We start from the raw sequence: 22,104 nt of genomic DNA on the forward strand, positions 1-22,104 counted from the left end.
AAAATTGTATTTGAAAACAATTTTAAGACTGAAATAATTTATCATTAACAATAAAAATCAAACTGATTTTTTTGAGCGCAAATGAAATTTAGCACTAATTTATCCAATATTAATTTTTACAAAAATAAGTTCAAAATAAAACTTACATTTAACATTTTTTGCAAATAATCGTGCTGTGTTCACCGCACACATGTTTCTCGCACTTAGCACAGCAAATTTGTGGTTTTCGGTCCTTTACACTACGTCACATATGGCACCTTTTCCTGGAACACTTCTGGCTTTTTGCCGGGTGCTCTTCATAGTCTTTCCTATACTTGCAATTTAATTTTCACTGAATTTGCGTGGAAGATTTTGCTGCGAACTTCTTTCTTGAATGTGATCCATCAAAATTTCTAATGCAAGTTCTTTGATAAATAAACTTCGTTTCGTGTATTGCATCGCTGGCGTTTTCGCAGATAACAATAATATTCTAGCATTTATAGCTGTAATGTTCATGCTGAAGACTATTGTCATTGGCCATCTGTTGCTAATTCTAACAGTAGTATAAGTGGATGACATTTCATCTACTACATCTACAGCACCCTTTGTTGAATTATAATTTCTGTTTTTTTTTTTTTTTTTTTTTTTTTTTTTGCTTCTCCAGTTGAAAAATCGATGGCGGTATCATTATGCATCGTGGACGACAAAACAACGCATTTGTTTTTCTTTGGTGTGTAGGAAACTAATGTCATATTTCCTTGAAATCCAAATAATGATGAATACACTTTTCTTTTTCTGCCACAAGTAAATTCTTTTGGCAGCTCTTTTTTATTTTTTCTGATTGTTTCCACGAGCGTAATTTTCTTTCCAAGGAGATAATTTGCCAAGGTATAGCTGGTATACCAGTTGTCAACGGTAAGGTTCCGTACTGAGTTCAAAATATGCTCTACCAACCTCTGGACTACTTTAGAAGGATCATTTTCTGAGGTATACCGCCCTGTGGGTTGCCTTCCTGCATAAATTTCAAGATTTGATGTGTAAAATGTCCTTGCATCAACTAGAGCGAAAACTTTATAATTCCATATTTTGCAGGTTTACTAGGAATGTATTCACGAAAGGAGCATCTTTCACGAAAGGGCTCTAATTTTTCATCAACTGTGACGTATTCGCCGAGACTGTAAACATTTTTGCAATTTTCAACGAACTTTTCAAAAACATTTCTTATCGGAGCCAGTTTATCAATTTCCCTTCTAGAAGGACGATCTTTTATATCATCAAATCTCAAACATCTAATTAGAAATAAAAAACGTTTGTAATACATTGTTTGATGAAAAATGTCAAGCCCTGTTTCGTCAGTCGCCCAAAGGTCGCCAACATTTACGTGAAAAGCTTTGTGGAGTCCTCCAAAATAAAGAAGACCGATAAACGCTCTGATTTCTGTAATATTTATGGGTCGAGCATCTCTCTCTCTCTTTCAAAAATTCAAATGGAAATGGATTCCATATAAATGTTCGTACAATCTACTAGAATTTTTACTCTTATTTCATCCATAAGCAGTTGCCAAGAATTCATAGGGGAAGACACAAACTTTGCTTCACCAACATTTCCGGGCAATTTTGTCACGATGTTGTGAGCACGAGTTCTCACAGCCAGTCTTGGTTCTTTTTTATTCCATTTTGTGACTTTATCTTTGCCAAAATAACAATTCGCGGACACTGAAATACTTGATTCATTACTAGACCATCGCTTGAGTCTAATTCCTCTTCAGAATTCGATTGGTGATCACTAAACTGTTCTTCATCAACTATTTCTTCGGCTTCTTTTTTTTTCGGCTTCGGCAACTATTTCTTCATCAGTCGACATTTCAACTAATAGTTTCTGTAATCTTTTCATTTCATCGTCGTAACTCAAATAGCGTTACATTTTTGTAATTGCCTAATCTCCTTCACAACTCTAAATGACAATGCGAGCGCGCGCCTCGGGCCTGGAAAGCCCGGCTACGCAGTTTCTGAGAAAAGAGTGAGGGATAAATTCCGGAAATGTGAATGACACATACATGACCTTGATAAAAACATGACACATACATGACCTTGATAAACGAAGCTACTGAGAACGTCAAAAAATTTCACGAAAGAGAAAAATTTGTGTATTATGTTTCTGTAATGACCGGGCCTGGGAGACCCGACGCGCGTTCTCGCGGGTTAAGGTACAATACGACTCCCTTGATTTCCTGTATTACATAGGGGCCTTCAAACTTCGGAGCCAATTTTGCAATGAAATTGTCTGGGACATTTGATAAAGAACATTTCCGCTTTAACACTTTATCCTCTACTTTAAAATCTGCTTCACAGCGTTTTCGATCATAGTAAAGTTTCTGTCTATTTCTTGACGTATCCGAACTTTTAACCGCCTGATCAATAAGTTTCTGTATATCTTTTTGTTTAAATTCTTCTTCCCTTTGTTGCACAAAGAATAATTTATCTAGTGGCGTAATTAACTTACGTCCTAAAAATAATTTTGCTGGAGTTTTTCCAGTAGTATCATGACTTGCTGTTCTTAAAGCATAAGCTAACTCATTTATGTAGCCATCCCAGTGCTTGTGATGTATGCTAACATAGCTTCGCATTATTTTTACAATATTTTTATCAACTCTTTCTGCGATGTTTGCCTGTGGTTTATACGGAACCATTTTGATATGGCGTATGCCAAGTTCAGAGCAAATGTTTTCAAAAATTTGGCTAACGAATTGTTTACCGTTATCGCTAATGACTTTTATCATTGCACCGTATTTTAAAATGTACCTGTGTAAGAATACATCTGCAACTGTTTTGGCTGACGCACGTTTAAGTTCAACAATTTTTGTCCACTTTGAAAAATGATCTACAATTACTAAAAGAAAACGATTTTTATTTAACTCACTCTGGGAAAAGGACCAAGGAGATCTATGCCTAAAATTTCATTCGGAAATGTAGCGCGAATGTTACTTAAGTACCCAGCCGGGCTGTAATTAATATCATTTATTAATTGACATTGATTGCAGAACCTGACATACGCAGTTACTATTTTGTATAATTGCGGGAAATATACCGCCTCGCATACCCTTCTTATAGTCTTTCTGACCCCTAAGTGACCCGATGTGGGTGCGTCGTGTAATTCTTTCAAAATGCTCAATCGAAGCGAGGCTGGGATGACTGGCCTATACTCGAAGTTTTCATTTGTTGATTTCGTATAAAACAAGAAATTATCTACTATTTCATAGTTTTGTGCTCTACTTCTTATTGCGGCGACATCCGTATGTTCAAAGATTTCGGGGTCTTTTAAATAAGCATAAATACTTCCAAATTCAGGATCAGCTTTCAATTCAGGAATAATTGTTTCTCTAGAATCTAAAATTTTAGAAGTCAACACAGCGCATTTGAGTTCATTCCCCTCATCGTTCAGTTTTATTCGGGATAGTGCGTCAGCGACATTATTTTCCTTTCCTGGTTTAACTTAATTATTAGGTTATATTCTTGAAGTTTTAAAGCCCATATTATTAAGCTGGGCGTTAAGGTTTTCCCCGAGTAAAGTCTACCAACAGCCGCATGATCCGAAAAGACTGTTACCGGCGCTTTGCCTAAATAAACTCGAAATTTCTGTACAGTCATTAATACGGCTAATGTTTCTCTCTTCGTAGATGTATGATTCCTTTGAGTAGAATTTAAGGTCTTACCAAAGATTGCTAAAGGATGCCCTTTCTGCATGAGAACCGCACCTACGGCATAGTCCGACGCGTCGGCTGCAATTTCCAAGTTTTCGTCCCCTTCCGAGAATTTCAAAACAGGGACATTGATAAGCGCTTCTTTTAACTTTTCAAAAGCTGTATTTGCTTCTGCTGTCCACGTAAACTTACTATTTTTTCTTTTACTTACTAACAACATTTCAACAATATTAGCGAAATCTTTTATGAACGACCGATAATAAGAACATAACCCAAGTAAAGAAGAAAGTTTCTTGGCAGTATTGGGAGGTGGGAAATTCTTGATGGCTTTTATTTTTGAATCCTGAGTTTCTATACCCTTTTGCGAAATTTTATATCCCAAATATTTAAGTTCTTTTGTTGCGAACTTGCATTTCAATGCGTTAATTGTAAGACCGGCCTCTTTTAATAATTTTAAAACCTCTTCCAAGTCCTTAATATGCTGCTCCAACGTACTACTCGTTATAATTATATCATCTAGATAAATTAAAGTCGATTTTTCTAGGAGAGGCTTTAGAACAATGTCCATAGCTCTCTGGAGTGTTGACGGGGGGCCACACAGCCCAAAGGGCATGCGTAAAAATGCATAAGTGCCCGATTTTGTGATAAATGCAGTATTATGTATATCTTCTGGTTTCAAAGCTATTTAATAGTAGCCGTATGTTAAATCCAACGTAGTCATATATCTCGTAGACTTAATCTTTCTAGTAATTTCCTCAATCACCGGCAAAAAGTAAACCGGGAATTTAGTAATACTATTGAGTTTTCTGTAATCGATAGCAAACCTCCAAGCCCTTTTAGCTGAAGGAGGGAAATCGTTCTTTTTCCTACATAGTACGACTGGACTCGCGTACTCACTATTTATGGGCGTTAATATCTGGTTCTGCAGCATTTCTTTAATGTGTTCCTCAATAATGTGTTCTTTCTGTTGATCATACCTGTAGGGTTTAGCCCTACAGGGTTTATCGGCAGTTAGTTGTATATGATGCGTTACAATTTGACTGTTACCAGACCGTTCTGAAAACAAGTTTGAAAAAGTACTCATCACTTGCTGGATGGCTTGGCTTTCCTCGACACTCAAATGGCTTAAGTCCACCTGAGGTTCTTTCACCGGCTCCACCACCCTCCGATCCATTTCCAGCACGATCGAATTATCCGGAAAATTGAGCTTGGCTTTCACGGCCTTTAAGAACTCCATGCCTAAAATGACTGGATTCTGTAAATTTTTCACCACAAAAATTAATACTTTAAGGCTCTCGTCTTTTATCTGTACTCTGAATGATAATTTCCCGACACATTGGCAGGTTTTTCCTTGGGCGGCTATAATTTTTGTGTTTTTATTTTTAAATAACCGTAACCTATTTAAATTCTTATTGAATAATTTATCACTCATAAAGTTGCCTTCTGCCCCTGTATCAATGAGCGCTTCCACCGGTACATCGCCGACCAGGACTTGGATGACTGGTGACTGTGAATTCTTTACCACGACCGTGTTTAGGTACCTTCTTGAGGGATTTTGAGAAACTTCAGGCGTCTAGACTCTCGCTTTTACAGGCCCCGCTAATCGTTTAAAGATTCCTTTTCAACTTCAGTCTTTTGGGTACGCGGACGGTTTTTTTCGAATTTATTCTTCGCACCTTGACCTTCGTGCTTCGATGAGTTGGCTTGATAGCCTTTTCCCCCATAAGAGCGATTTGTGTTACCGGCCGGTTGATTTGAGAATTGTCTTTGGGAACTTTGAGAATACGATGCCCCTCTAGATTTTTCCGCTTTTCGTCGGTTTTGGGACTTGACCGCCAACTCGAAGAGTTCCTGCAAGGTGCTTGGATTTCGGATTTCCAAGTAATCTTGGACAGCAGGTAGCAATCTTGGTAAAATTATTTCAGTTACCTTAGTGTCGGGTTTCTTTCCATACAGCATGTTTGTCAGCTTAACCTTTTGCAGAATAAAATCCGTCAAATCTTCAATATTACGTTGATAAAAACTATGAAGTTCGGCTTCTAGCTTTGCTCGGTCTTTCACTATGGGGAAGGCCTTTAATAACGATGCAACTGAACTTTAAGAATAACAATCTTTATTTTTTACGCATATCAAATCATTCTTTTGCAGACAAGATATTTCTTAATTATACTTGAATACAATGAGTTCCATTTTAAAGTACGTCGTCATCTTAAGCAAATAAGCAGCAGCGTGGAATAGCAGAGTCTTGCCGGCACTGAAGCGTAAGGGAAGGAGAACGCAGCAATTTAAAGGAAGAAGGTAGAGAGTCAAATAGTTTCAGTTCGAGTTAGAAAAAGTTTTCGTTTACAGTTATTTGATTGGGCAAGAGGTATCTGCATCAAGCATTATGTAACATAGAAGGATCTCGAATTTGGGAGAACAGATAAATTTAGGGGGGAGATCACCAAATCTAGAATATTAATTTTGGGGTCGTCAATTATTTTTAAAGCAGCTATCGTATTTTCTTATATCTCACATATCTATAGCTCAAAAGAACGTAAATGAAAACAGAACTTACCATACTTAGCAAACTTCAGATGCTCCAGTTCGTAATCTTTTGGGGCAAAATCCGCTGGACTCAAGGGTCTGTATAAGCGACTTCGGTGAGCAGTGACGTAAGGGGAGGGCTCACTTATTCCATATCTGTTCTCCACTCTTACTCGGAACATATAATCGGCACCAGGAACCAAATCCCGAATGTCGCAAGATGTATCTTTAATACCTGAAAACAAAGATAATAATTCACATTGGTACGAAATGAGAAACTACCGCATTAATTTAACTTCCGTTTTTTATGTCTCGAAAGCGCGACTTACGACATATATTTAATTATATATAGCGTTGTTCTGACTTAAATATTTCGACACAAAATCGGATTTTTTTCTGAAGTGGCATACGATTTTTTCCGTATTTCAATTGTACCACTCAAATTATGCCTAAATATTAAATTTTGTAAGGTGAGAAACTTAAAGCGTAATGTAAAAATAATGTATCATAGTTTTTTACAATTTGCGCCAAGAATAATTCACTCAGCAAAATTCTTAAGTTATGGTAACCTATTTTCCTTTCTCCTTCATTGTGCAAGAGCAGAAAAAAGGTATATCACTCATTCTTTCAAATAATTTTAAAAAAGTACGTAAACTACATTTCGCGCTATTATCGCTTGTAACAAATATGCCAAATTTCGAAACCCGTCAATATATAAATTCACGTGTATCTTGGAAACTTCAGAATAAAAAACTTTAATATTTTGCAGACGTGCCAAGAAATACATCCCTTTTAAGGGAATTATAAAAATTTTATATGTTATAATTCAAAGATATTTATAAAAATAACTAAAGTTTAAAATTTTACAGATAAATCGAAAGATACCCGCGAATTTTGTTTAGATTGAAATTAAACTTCGAAATGGGAAAGAAGAAATAAAGTAATTTTAATACAAAAAGGAGATATTATTAAATATATGTTAAATTCAATTAACATCGAGGAGCTAGAGTTTTGAGGGTTAATTTTTTAAAAACTACGCGTGCGACTTTTACAACACTTGTCATTTTGGCATAATTTTAGTCGCAGAATTGATATAAAAAAATTGTATGCCATTTCAGAATGGGGAATCATAGAACTGTCCTATTTTTTTAGTGCGCAGAGTGTACATAATTGCAGTTGTTTTCTGCATTGTAGTGAAATTAGTTTAGTTATATGTAATCATATCGAATCAGTATCGGGAATCGATAAGGCTCATATTTATTGACAAAATTTTGTTTTCCTCAAACATCACTCTAGTAGAGTCATTATTCTAGCTTTACCTGATTTGTACTTGGACCATTCTTTTTCAGGTATTTTGCACATTTCCAAACGATATGTATTAGGAACTTGATGATACTGGGGAATAGCTGGCCTCCATCCAAGGGATATTCCGTCGTCGCTCATCTTGAAGATATACGGAGCATGAGGTAACGGTGATGGTGGTCCTAAAATCATAAAATAAACACATCAGATACACATGAATTATATCACTGTATGCTTCAATGTGCAAATTAATTTGGACAAAGATTAATTTGGATTTTTTCACAGAATTTTAAACTGGTTGCCATCTGGTTTTGTCTGCCTTAATGTTGTCTGAATGTCTGCTTTTGACTACATAGAACTCTCTTAGACAATTAGTTAAGATTATTGCACCATTTTAAAGCTTGTTTCTGTGAGAAGAGAAATTACTTTTTCATACTTTTCAAGTACGTTTTGCATTCGTTCATTTTAGTGTGCTAAAAATGGATATAACACCTATGAAAAGAGCAAAGATTATCTCACTTAACTGTCGCATATTCATGACTGTGCCGGCCCATAATGGTTAAGGGAACTTGACTATGATACCGAAGGGCCGGGGTTCGAATCCCGGAGAAGGCAGGGATGCAATTGTCTGTTCCTTCATAGGAGGCAATGGTGGTCCACCTATAGGGTTAATCCTTAATAAAGAGACCACCCTATCTAGCCTTAAGAGTGGCCGATGCTGGCATAGTCAAGTGCCCGCCATTAGAAAATGTATTCATGACTGTAAGTCCAATTTCTTCCGCCATTGGTGATGTAAAATCCATGTTTTCTTGAATTCTGAGGAGACAAACTGAAACTGGATTATTTTCTCTACAAACAAAGGACAAATATAGAAGGAGAAGAAAAACAGCTCCTAAATCTGATCCATTCCTACTCCGAAATGACATTATTAACCCCATAAAATAATAAAAACTAGAAAAGACTTCACAAAAGATCTTTCGTCTATTGGTATGGGCAGTCATCCTTCAAATGTATTAGATCAAAAGTCATCCTTCAAATAGATACAGATTTCTGATGCTGGTCGGACGGTGGGAAAGCCTGTTAAAACGAAACTTTAGGCACTTCAGATGAAGGAAAGCGATTATTATGGGCCAGAAAATACACTTCTTGGACTAAAAATGATTGGAGGAAGGTCATTTTCAGCGATGAGATTCTTTTAGTAGATATTGTTGTCATCCAACGTTGTTAGACGAAGCATGGATAAATCAGTTAAGACCTATATGTCCGACAAACCGTAAAACACTCTCAAAGATAAATATTTTAGGGTTTCTTCACTGCAGATGGCATTGGAAATTTAGTTCCTATGGACGGAATGATGAATTTACCGAAGTATATAGAAATTTCAAAGCATACGACCGTGCGATTCTCGAAAACCTTTGCAGGAACATTTTAACCTGACGGTGCTCGATCCCACAAGTAAAAAATCTGTCAGAAGTTTCATGTCGGAAAATCATATTGCACTAAATCGGCCTGGAAATTCACTAGAACCCGGTTCATATTTCGAAAGAAAACACTTCGAGGGACGTATTCGAGTATCTCTCATGTCTCTTACCATATCACCAACCTCTCAAGAGGACTTTCGGTCCGCTGCATATTTAAAGTGCCCCCATACAGAACAGACACTATACATTTACAAACATCCATGTCTTCTCTGGATTCGAATCCGGGCCCTTCGGCACGGCAGTCAGAGTCACTAACCACATTTAATCGACTAAATTGAATATAAGTGAAATATTGAATGGAACTTGAGCTTTTACGACAAACTGATCAGAAAAACGGAAATCATTAAAAAATGAATGCAATTGTTGCTGATATAATGAGAGAGAATTAGCTTATTTTTCTATTGCCATTTTTTATGTGGGTCCCATATACCATTTAAAATGTATGACTATGAATCGCATTTTTTTCATCTTTTAGAGAAGAATTACAGCGGTATCTTTCTCTCTGTTGTTAGATACATTACTCTCAGTCTAACTTAACTGGCATCGAGTACTTCCGTTAGTTTAGTATAAATGTTTAAGAAATACCATCTTTGCAAATATTGCCAAATTACAAATTAATCAGCGCAAAGAGACATTTTTAATATAAAACTAGAAGTAAAAGGAAAGAGCATATATGCACGTGGAAATCAGAAATCGAAACAAATTACCTGGTATGACTGCTGGTTTATGGACTTCCTTTTTAGCTGCATCTTTAGGTTTGTCCTCACCTGGAAATAAAAAAGAACGTTCTAAGAAGGAAACATTTTAAATTATTAATTAATTAAAAATATTAAAAGATAATAGATATATAGTAAAAATACACAAAAAATCAAACTTCACTAAAAATTGTAAAATACAGAAAAACATGAAACACAAAATGTAGTTAAAAACAGTTAATTTTTTTTTTTTTTTTTTTTTTTTGTACAATTAAAATTACAGTTTCTAAGCAGAAACAACCAATTTGGCGAACGGGTAGGAAGCCCAAATATTTGGTGTACAAAATCTAAACTTAACGTTTGGTCCAACTGTGCAAAAAACACTGAAATTGATGCACCAACTTACTTCATTCACTATTCTACTAATAGTTTCAATTGTAAAAAAATAGTCGCAGGTTAGGACTAGCGACACTGACATTTTTAAATTGTTAATAATACAGCTTTGATTAAAAATTAATTAAAGACATAAAAAAACTTAACCAGAACATAAGAACAACATAATCCAATCCGTTTTAAAGCAAAAAAATGCACAATTTATCAACATCTTTATATATATATATATCTATAAGCGGCTAAAGTTTGTGTCGCCGATAGTTTATTGTTGCCACTCGAAAAAATGAGCGCAGAAATTAACGTTTCTGCAGTTTTTAATTAACTGATTAAAGTCGTATGAAGTTGAGAACGGTATCGATGGATTCGGAGAATTTTTTGGAGTCCGAGGATTCGCGTCTCGAATTTCAACTCGGCGCCGTTCCGTAGATATTCGAGAAAAAAGGATTTGGCACTTGGCCAAATCCCTCTAATAGGAAAATCCCAAGAAAGAAAGTGGAAAATGTAGGAAAAAGTGGGGAAGAATTAGTTTTTAATTAATATCTCGTTTAATTAAAGTCCCAAGAGGACGCGAAGGGTCAAAATGGTGTGCCATGGACCTGCGGAATCCAACGGCGGGCTTCGCTAAGCCCGGGAACCAGCCGTTTCGGAGGAGATGATATTACTTCACCCCATATATATATGCGGCTTAAGTGTCTGTTTGTCGCCGATAGTTTACTGGTTGCTTTCGTAACAAGTTGCCACGGCACAGGGTTGCCGTCTCAATTGAGACGTAGACAATTTCCTGTAAAACTTGCCTTTGCTATGACCATCAATATGTCTTATGGCCAAACGCTTAAGCTTGTTCCCATTTTTTTTTTTTACATCAGACTGCATTTGGACACGGTCAACTTTATGTTGCTTGTTCAAGAGTTCGTGAAAGAACGGACGTAAAATTAAAAATATTGGCTGGTCCTCTGCAAGGTGAGCTTAAAAATAATGGAAAGATCTACACAAGAAATGTTGTGTACAAAGAGATCTTTGACACGTGAATTAACATCATTATTTAAATCATCTTTATTGATTGAGCTAGCGGAGGGCTCTTAAGAAATGTACCGCCAGTGGTTTCCTTCATTGTACTCTACTTTAAGCAATTAAGCAAGTAGAAGGGGGAAACCCTGTGGGACAGTAAGCAAAGGGGAATCCTCGCCGCCTGCCCTGGGTAATTCAGTTTAAACTAGCAGACACATTTGCAGAAATCATTTTAATTACAATTTATAATATCTAGAACAGCGGTTATTTCGTATGACCGCCGGGCTTCCTAGTATAAGAATAAAAGTACTAAGCATACCAAGTCGGGTAACAGAGTATTATACCAGTCCCATATACAGTTCCTTTTTGAGTTACCTTTTTGAATCCATTTTACAATCCGTTTCGGAAAAAAAGGGCTCATTAATTCTGTCCGTATGTACAGAAGTCAGGAAAAAACATCGTTCAGATGGATTTGAAAGCAGGTAAAATATATATTTCCGTTAAAATATGATAGCCGAATTTTTACGCGATTACAATACATCCTTTACTTCACACTAGGCGATAAAACTGCGAAATTCAAAATTCCGGCTCTGAAATGCCGGAATATATATATATATATATATATATATATATATATATATATATATATATATATATATATATATACATACATGCATATTAAATAATGAAGAAGCTATAGATTCTTCACTATTTAACAACAGAGACTGATAAAACACATGTTGACATACCATCTACACTCAAAGTAGCCGTACAGGTGTCGCTACCGTATTTGTTTGCTATGGAAACTCTGTAAGTGCCAACGTCAGACTTTTGGGCTCCGTTGATGATGAGTCTGATGACACCGTTCCGATCCGCTTCCATAGTCAGGCGCGAATCGGCTGTTAATTGATTACCGTCTTTAAACCTATAAAGATTAAAGAGTACTTTAACTTCAGAAGCAAAAAATATAAATCTATATTTATATGTATTCATTAATAATTAAATAAATATACGTTAATATATAAATTTGAAGTTCAGATGAGAATTCATTGGAAGCTAGAAGAATTTTCAAAAAAGTAAGATATTTAGTTTAATACTAAATCTTTCAATTAATGCTAAAATTTTCATAAGAACCAATAAATGCAGAAATGTGAACTATTCTACAAGCTGATTTTAAAGCTACTTTTCTAGTATTCCGGTTTGATTTTTTTTATTCCGTTATATAAAAGCCTGCGAGTGCTCACAGCTTAATAACAGTATGCCTTTGTGGAAGGCTTTTAAAGGAAAACTGCCATGTTATATATAGAAAAAACCACAAAAACGCTTATGCAGTCCAACCTTTCGCTTGGGATTGGACCCAGGTCGAAGTACCAGTGTTCAGCAACTTTACCTCTCGGCCGCTGGCTTACTTGGAGGTTAAATATACTCGTGTGCAACTCCCGTACACGTGCGCGTCTGTAGAGCTGTGATTGTGGAGGGACTATAAGTACACAAGGGGTTTCGATGATTTGTGTGCTCATAATTCCTTCACGATATTTAAGTATTTCAGGGAAGCATCTTCTTGCAGACGAGTCGACAGTTGGACTGGTCGCTGATTCTCGACGTACCTATATCTCATGAGAGCTTGGAACAGGATCCTAGCTCAACCTTTCAGGCAAAGTGCTCATTTCAGTGGTGGAGGTGTAATGGTTTGTTCAGGCATTATGTTGGCTGGCTGTAAATTCTTGCATGTGTTTGGCAAAGGCTCCTGGACTGCTATATAGTGCAGAGAAAAGATCCTGAAGCCCTTTGTTAGACTTTTGAAGGACGCAGTTGGTCCTGAAATCCTGCTAATAGATGTCATTTGCCAGCTGCTCAACGATTACCTGGAAAATGAGAATATTCGCAACATGAATTGGCCAGCAAAATCGCCTGACCTTAACGGTGTCCGCCGAAAATATTGCGGAGAAAACAACGCAAGGCGAAAACGTCGTGGAGCAAAACATCGTGGGAGAAAAGGAAGCAAAGGGAAACATTACAGTTCTAAAACATCGTGGTCGCATATAAAGCGATTCAAAAATTTAGCAGTTTAAAAACATCGTCTTCGAAAATGTGTTCAACTATTAATTGCAGAAGAAGTCACAGAAGAAGAGTGAAATCACAAAAGACAAGTAAAAATAGAACTGTTAGTATCATCATTATTACCAATACAAGGGCTCAGCCCCGATCATCCTAACCGGCACAAGATCAAAACATGAGACTAGCCAGAAAACAAACAAACCAAAAAGAAAAGAAAATATAAGAAAAAACATATATAAGTCCAAATTCTAAGTCTCAGAGGCAAATTCCAATTCTATCGTTGTTTGTATTTATAGTCTTCATTATTGTCTCCGCAAAACCTTTAAAATTCGAATAGTTCCTTTTAAAAACTTTCTTAAAATTCTTTCTATATTACTCTCTTGCACTCCGGGTAAACGTACGTTTATCGACGACGAAGTGCCTGGCGTCCCCAAACTTATCCATATTAAGCATTTATAATTATTCCGTAGATGGAACCGATTGAAATAAGCCGGGAAACGTCCATGATTAGTCAGTATCTGATTTATATCAATATGTATATTTATTATATTCATCTTCTTGTTTAACATTATATTTTAGATTTATTACACGACTCCCAGCAAAAATTCCATTCTGTATAAATCCAGTTTTCCATTTCAGCAATGGTGTTTATTCTTGAATCTTGGATATCAGAATTATCGGTCCCATCCCCAAGTGCCATCATTTTAGCAAGGGTGTCCGGCCTTTCATTTCGGACAATTCCACTGTGTGCTTTCACCCAGTGTAATTTAACAATATGTTTTCTTTCAACCTTTTTAAATAAGTTTTTTATTTCATGAATCAGTCGATTTTCATGATCTGGTCAGGCGTATGCCTGAAGCGCGGAAATAGAGCATCAGTATAAGTATTTTGAAATATTGAGCTGTTAATTTTTTATTAAACCAGTTCAAAGCCTCTACCAATGCGTATAGTTCTGCTTGATAAACCGAATTCATTGGTTTAAGGTTTTCTCACATTGTTTATCTCCACTCCATGAAAATAAATTATTACAGCTCTACCCACTCCCCATCAATTCCAGAACCATCTGGTTAAAAAACGTCTACTTCGCCACCAGAAGGAAAATCAAGATCATAAAATAATCCAAATCGTGTCATTGGGTGAATAATATCCTCATTCTCTTGTTGAAAGGCCTTACTCGTGAATACGTTTTGTCCAATGTCAGTGTCTATAATAATTTTATTAGCTAATAGAAACTTTTTGTAGTACAATTTGTATAAAATCGAGAAGGGCGGAACACCCGCAAGGACGCAGGCAACTTCAGTTGAAACGGTTCTGAAGACTCATGTAATGGCAAGCACGCAGCCTATTTCAATCTAATCTTAAGTACCGCCTCTGCTCAGCAGCCCCAAGCTCCGATTCCATATAATATTTTAGGGATGACCACATTCCTAAATATCTCTATCAGGATGGAACTTTTTCTATTCAAAGTATCAGCACTAAAATTATACTTATAACATATTAAAACGTATATTCTTAAAATGTTTCGCAAAATTTAATTTGCTATCAATAATAATTTCTAGATATTTCATATTTTCATTAAATTTGATAAGATTACCCTTAAATTTTAATTGTGGGGCCTAGTCTTTCTTCCACCTCGAGGGAAAATGTCGACAAGGTTTTTTCATTATTAAAATACATTTCCTCTCTGTCACTCCATTCTTTCAAATCATTTTCTACATCTTTAAATACTTTCTCCATTTTTTAAGGAAGTCTCCCTCCACCATAACCAATATATCGTCGGCATAAAAGACAATCTCACAGTTCGAAATATTGACTTTCTGTACTTAAGTCATTAACAATGAGGCCCCAGAACAGAGAAGTAATGTAAGAGCCTTGGGGGCATGCTTTGTACAGATTATGAGATGGACCCTTAAAAACCATCTTTCGCCTTTAAAGTAACTTTTTATAATTTCATACATATTCTTAGTAATTCCAAACATTCTTCAAATGTTGCATCAGGGAGAGCCACCATACATCGTCGGCACCCCTGGCGTCAAATGAAACCAGAGCCACATGCTTAGTCTTTCTTTTTACTCTAGTGCCAGATATGACTCTATAAACAGCCAATTCGGTTGACCTTCCCTTTCTAAAACCAAATTGTTTTTCAGAAATAATATTATTCTTATTTAAAATATATTGCAATCTATTAACTAAAAGTTTAACATAAAACTTTGCAAATGTTATCAATAGGCAAGCTGGGCGAAATTCTCCTTTACTTTTGAAATCAAGATTAATTTTCCAAATTTCCATACATCTGGAAATATCCCCAACTTCAAGCATCTATTATATAACACTATGGAAAAGGAAGGAGAAGCTTCAAACAATGTCTTCGACAACGTGGCTCCGATCCCATCCAGCCCAAGAGTAGACCTTATCCGGATATTTTTCATCGTAGTCAAAAATTTCATTATAAACAAAGTCTTCCTCCTCTTCATCCCGCTCCATAATAATTTCTTCTTTATTAAAATAATTAAGATATAAAATAGCTTTGATAATTTGTTTGTAATTGTTCTCAATAGACGCCGTCGGGGATTCACCATCTCTCCCAATAATCATTCTCTTTTTCATTTTATCGGTGGCAACTCTGATGAATCCATCATAATAATTCCCATCTCTCATAGTAAGATAATTTCTCAAGATAATTTTTATATTCTTTCCTCGTACGTTTGATAAGTTCAATTTCTTTTGTTTTTCACTGATAATGTGGCTCACATCCACTGGGTTTAGTTAGCGTTTCGCCCAAAACCCCATTTATCGGAACTGCATCTCATAACTTTATGCTTGTTCCGACGCGTCTGCCCTTCCCTTTCACTTTAGGCATTTTTTTGCTGCTTGTTTTAGTTCCAGATGTCTAAATTCGTATGTTTTGCTAGATGTATTTTAGTATTACGCATTTCAATTATTAGTATTTTGCATGGTAAGGCTGCTTTTAATATATTCCATAGTTATAATAATTACTAATACACAACTGTATAGAGAAATAATCTTTTTCGTAGAGAAGTTTCTGAGGAAAGCTAACTTATATTTACATTATACTCAAGGAAAGAATAAAACTCTTATCAGTCAGACAGGTTAACAAGAAACAGGAATTTGAGTCGAAATTGATAACATTCAGCGATTCTTCTACAAGCCACTGCTAGACCAGCTTTGTGCGATTTTAGAACATAATTCTGATTTTTCACTATAAGTTCGGGATTATAAAATTGATTTATGCGACACTGAATTTAGTACGCATGTAATTACAAAAATTTAATGAATGTTGCATCTTACCATTTAACTTCTGGTTTCGGAGAACCACATATGCAAGCGGTGAGTTTTGTTGTCATACCATTCAAGACACTAGTATCCTTCAACTTCTTCAAGAACATGGCTGGGTCACCTTCAGCATCGGCTCCACTGGAAGAACAGATGTGTTAAAAATACTGTAGAAGAAATATTACTAAATTTTCGTATATATCTAAGTTTTGTCTTGTTTCCTAGTTATAAATATATGAAGTTTTGACATTTGGCGCAATTATATGTCATATCATCTGACAGTGGTAGAGATGTACAGTGAGCAAGAAAAAAAAAAAAAAAAAGGCGACACTTTTATATCTCCCGTTCTGCTGGGACGCATTTTCCACGTCTCGAAAGCGCTACTTAGGATATGTATTAGATTTATATATAGCATTATTTTAATGTAGGTATTTTGACACAAAATCGGACTTTTTCTAAAATGACATGCGAAAGTTTTTCTATATATCGATTCTACGACTCAAATTGTGCCTAAATATTAAATTTTGTACAATTTGATGGGAAATTTATGGAGAAATTCAAAAATTTAATTTGGCGCACTTTTTTTCACGTTGTGCCAAGAATAATTCACTTGGCGAACTTCTTAATTTATGGCAATCTATTTTCCTTTCCTTTTTTTTTTTTATTATAAACGAGCCGGAAAAAAGTCAAAGTTCCTTATTTCAAATAATTTTAACAAAGTGTGTAAACCATACTGGGCGTTATTATCGCTTATAACAAATATACCAAATTTCAAAACGCGCCAATACGTATATCCTAGGAAAGTTTGAGTAAAAAACTAATTTTTTGCAGGTATGCTTAGAAATACATCTACTTTAAGATGATGGTAAAACTTTTATAAGTTGCAGTTCAAAATGTGTTTCGAAAAATTTATAAAAATTATTTAAAAATAGATCATAAAAATGTAGAATGTAGATTTCGAATCCCGCAAGAAGTAATCAAGTAAGTTTAATAAAAAAAAGGAGATATTAATAAATATATATTAAATTCAATTAACACTGAGGAGCTAAAATTTTTAGCTAATTTTCTAAAAAGTACTCGTGCGATTTTTATAAAATTCGGCAGTTTGGCATAATTTGAGTCGTAGCATCGAAAGATGAAAAAACCTTGGCATGTCATTTCAGAAAAAGTTCGATTTTGTGTCAAAATACCTATATTAGAACAATTATTATATATAAATCTAATATATATATTCTAAGTCGCGGTTTCGAGACATGGAAAACGCAGTTTGAATTTCGTCAATCGGCCCAGTAGAACGGGAGATATTCAACTGCTCTTTTTTTTTTTTTTTTTTTTTTTTTTTTCCCGCTGTGTACCTTTTTGAAAACCAATTAGAAACAAAGGGGAAAAAGTGAAATGATGCAACTAAAATGATTGCTATATCATTGCCTGACAAAGACTCATTTTTCTAGCATCCTCCCGCCACGCAGCGGGACACAAAAGACAGTTCGCTCAATAATTCTTAGAAAATAAAAGGACACGTAGACGAACTGCCGTTTATTATTCCAAGTCAGTGGGCAATTCTCATTGTGAAAGTTCAACCGATTTACAAAGGAAGAATTTTTATCAAAGCAATTCAAAAATTTAATTTGCCATTGGCCATACGCTAAAAGATTTTCTTCTTATTGTTCCGTTTACCTAATGTAAGAATCGCCGCCGTTAATTCCTACCGTATTCGACGATTTGCAAAGGAAAAGTAATCCTACAATCTGCGCATATTTCCATCGTATCCGATTTCGGATACGATGGGAAAATGTGTAGATTGATGCACAAAGAAGTAATTTTTCTCCACAAATTTCCAACCTATCCGAAATCTGCACGAGAAGTAATCCTACAATTTTCATAAGTACTCGTCGTCTTTGAAACCCGTAAAAATTCCCTCCTATCCGAAATCTGTACAAAGAAGTAATCCTACAATTTGCACGAATACAGTACAACTCCAATTATCCGAATCGCTTTCAGAATTTAAGAAAAAATTAAGATGGAAACGTATTGTTGGAAATAAACGATTTCAGATATTAAAAGGAGCACACCTACACTTTTAAACTTCGTGTCACCGCTTGAAAACAAAGATGGCCGTTCTACAAGAAAACTAACAAAGGCAGCAACAAACAAAAATTTAGAAGATATCGTTTTCAAGTAGTTTTTGCAACAACGTTCTATGGAAACCCAATTTCGGGTCCAATTCATTGTGAAAAAGCTAAGGTCTTAGCTCAGAAGCTTCATTGTTCATCCTTTAAAGCAAGTAACGACTGGCTAAGAAATGTTAAGCTTAATTTTATTTCTAAGAAAATGTCATGAAAATTAAATTTATATGAATAGCAGGAGTGAAACTACTCAACACGACTAACTGTATCGCAGTGAGATGGACGATGGAAAAGAAGGATAGCAGTCGTGTTTTAGACTAAGACGTAATGATAGACGACGACGATGTATCCTCTCAAGTCAACACTTTTCTTTCATTTGTAAATAGTCACTAATTTATCTCCACCAATACTTAAGTAAAATAATTTAGTCACTTAGATGTGTGTCGTCAGGCTAGAAGTCCCCTAGGCGCCGAGCTTTTATTTATGTTCAACTTTACAATTCATCCATAAAAACATTGAATAACAGCTTCATTCTTAAAATCGTAAGAGACAAAAAATGTTTTCTCATCGCAAACAAGCATTGACACATCGAAGAATTAAATGTTAAAAAATTAATAACAAGATCTACTTTTTCGCGTTTCGAAAGGCATTTCACGTCTTCATATCTATTAAGAAATGATAATGGAAATACATAAAAAAAAGGAAAGAATAATTTAATATTTACCGAAAAAGAAAGAAAAAATAATTTATTAAAGCAGAAAGAATAAGTTTAGTATACATCTGTAAATTAATCTTTAACGATCTCTATCAGAATCAAAAAATTAAAGAATGTGTTTAATGTAAATACTTGATGACAAATGTATGCTAAACGAGTTGCGCTGAATTTATTCCAAATTAGGACTTACGAGATCGAAATGTTTGCACTGGATGTGTCCTTTCCAACGATGTTTCTCGCCCGGCATTCGTATATTCCCGAATCTTTCGTTCGAGGATGGGGAAGGGTAAGGATGCACTTATCTCCTTCCCTCAGGATCGAATATTTGATACCTGTTTCCACTTTAGAACGGTTGAAGTACCACTCAACCTCTGGATCAGGTACACCTTTCACTCTGCAAGTTAACTTCATGGGTTGACTCGCTACAAACTGGAAAAAATAAAATTCATGCAATGATGAAACGCATTCCATTTCTTCTAAATGAAAAATTAAAATATATTCATAACAGAAATTTTATCGCTTTGTAGCAAACTAAACAGTTATTTAACAGCATTTTCACTAAACAGTTATTTTATATTAATTCAGATTTTCCACCTTTCTCACATTCCGTTTTCCTGCCAGAATGTTTATCTCTAATTCGGCTTGTTCAAATGAGGTAGAAAGAGATAGTATTTAAAGGAAGGTTTCAGAAGGTATAGTCAGAGAATGTTCCACCTGCTGAAGACCACATTTATTACTTGATTCTCTTGAGAGCATTTTATCTGGGGTGCGTATTGTTATTGTCGTCATGAGTTGTTCCGCCAATATTAGGTTTTTTAACCAACTTTCGCGCATTTTGTCTTTGTAGCCTTTTCGGCTAACTTACGATTAACTTAGTTTTATTTCAATTCTCTACTTTTTGAGTTACGCCACAAATGCTCGCTGTTTGTGTAAGCACGAGCAGTGTCTTCTAATAACCGTTATCTGAGCTAAATAAAAGGGTCCTTTACACCCTTCTTAGTTTCTGTCCTAATTCGAAGACATAGCAAGTCGCGTGAGTCTTAGAAATCTCAGAGTTGATGTTACCACAGCATGTGAGACTCTATACCTTAAAAACTTGAGAATGACACTTAGGTATGTAGGGTCTCAAAATAGAATATAACTAGTTCCTTGCAAAAGCTTGTCATACAGTTAATAATATTTTTTTTATCTTAACCACACTATTTAGTTTCTAAGTTCTCTAGTGTCCGATTTCCCAGAATTGATTGCTATAAAAAAGCTATTAAATTTTGTCCGTCTTTCAGACTTCAGAATTTCCGATACTCAGTCTCGCGCGCTGGAGATAAAAATGCTTTTTTCGTACAGTGTTGCCATAGCTCGCTTTAAAATCGCTGAATTTCTTAATCAAAAATTCGTTAAAGTTTTACAAAATATGAAATCGATAGTAAGACAAATTCCGAATTTCAAATTTGGGCTTCCAGATGCCCATATTCGTGGTAGGATTACGTCATTAAAACTTGGATGACTCTAGGCACCGTTCTTGTATCACAGTGCGAGAAACGCATACATTTATGCAGATTCTTAAATAAGAATGAAAAATATATAAAGTTAAATAAATTATAAAAGTAAAAATAAAAATAAAAACAAAAAATAAAAATAAATAAAATAAATAATAACTTGCAGTGCTTACCAATCCGTGAAGTTTCATTTGGATGACTGCTATAAAAGCTATGCATCACACTTCAAACATTAATTAACTAATTAATTAAAAATATAAAATTTCAATCTCACCTGCATGTCGGATAGTCGTTCGATGAATTTAGGTGCCTCGTATGCTTCGACAGACACCTTCGCTTTGGAGACTGCCTCTCCTGCAGGGTTATTAAGCCTGCATTTGTATGTACCTTCGTGTCGGGGATTACAACGGTATACTGTAAGACTAGCCTGAAAGGTACATTTCGACTCAATATGAGACTACAACAAACACTGACTCAAGAACAAGTCAGAATGAAATCACTTTTAAAACTAATAATGAATCGTAAAACTTCTTCTAACTTCTAAGTACGAGAGTTAAACAAGAAGGAAAATAAAAGTGTCTTACCTTTTTTCCATCAAATGCTGGCAGAATGGTGTCAGAGCAAGAGAGGGGTTGGTCATCTAGGAACCAATGTATATCAGGCAGCGGATTGCCAGACACGGTGGCTTCCAGTTTGAAATTCCCACCTTCTTGGACCGTTCGATCGCTCAGAGGAGTTACGAAAGACGGTGCAGATTTCGACTGACCTTCAACGTCTTTGCCTGAGTAAAGAAAAATTTGATGTATTCACCACATGACTTCTTTGTACGGAATATTAAATTACATGCATTTTTTCTTGCATTTCATTTAAACTTTATTGGATTGAATTAAATCTACTTCATCGATAGGGCATAAACCACAATAGAATAAATGCACTCTTTAAAATTCGCTATATTTGTTTACCATAGCGACACTCTGACGCTAGGTTCACTTAACAGTTACATTCCGTTCATATTACAACTGAATGCATATAAATTTATATCATTTCAAGAATTATCTAATCGTTGCGACGTATTCTATTCAAATACCATAATAAATATAACAAGAGGTATAAAAGAAATTGAGCAAACAGAGCAAAAAAGAAGCAGTTTTTCACAGACTATTCAGTATTTCTCATTCAATTAATTCAGTTCTCACTTCCCGACAAGGCAAAACTCAAAATATCTATATTAAAAATTACGAAGTAAATCTTAAACACTTCTTTCCTCGAAAAAAATTCCAGAAAGGATTAAGCATGGTTTAATTCGCAATAATAAAAGAAGGCGGTATCTT

General features: G+C 35.3%; 1 protein-coding gene across 5 annotated transcripts in view; it reads right to left on the bottom strand.

Moving 5' to 3' along the window:
- Positions 1-22,104, bottom strand: part of LOC118200338 (protein Obscurin-like) — a 500,451-nt gene that overhangs the window by 89,234 nt on the left and 389,113 nt on the right. For all 5 annotated transcript variants that reach the window (XM_085822284.1, XM_085822292.1, XM_085822266.1 and 2 more), the window contains 8 exons: positions 21,358-21,554; positions 21,048-21,200; positions 19,468-19,706; positions 16,452-16,577; positions 11,834-12,009; positions 9,696-9,755; positions 7,525-7,689; positions 6,237-6,440 (listed from right to left, as the gene is read on the bottom strand). In XM_085822284.1, coding sequence (XP_085678410.1) covers positions 6,237-6,440; positions 7,525-7,689; positions 9,696-9,755; positions 11,834-12,009; positions 16,452-16,577; positions 19,468-19,706; positions 21,048-21,200; positions 21,358-21,554 — 1,320 coding nt within the window. The remainder of the gene's footprint in view (positions 1-6,236; positions 6,441-7,524; positions 7,690-9,695; positions 9,756-11,833; positions 12,010-16,451; positions 16,578-19,467; positions 19,707-21,047; positions 21,201-21,357; positions 21,555-22,104) is intronic.

The sequence above is a fragment of the Stegodyphus dumicola genome, chromosome 1 (genome assembly GCF_044657685.1).
Source record: "Stegodyphus dumicola isolate Sdum_Otavi_A_Nest chromosome 1, ASM4465768v1".
Classification (NCBI taxonomy): Eukaryota; Metazoa; Arthropoda; class Arachnida; order Araneae; family Eresidae; genus Stegodyphus; species Stegodyphus dumicola.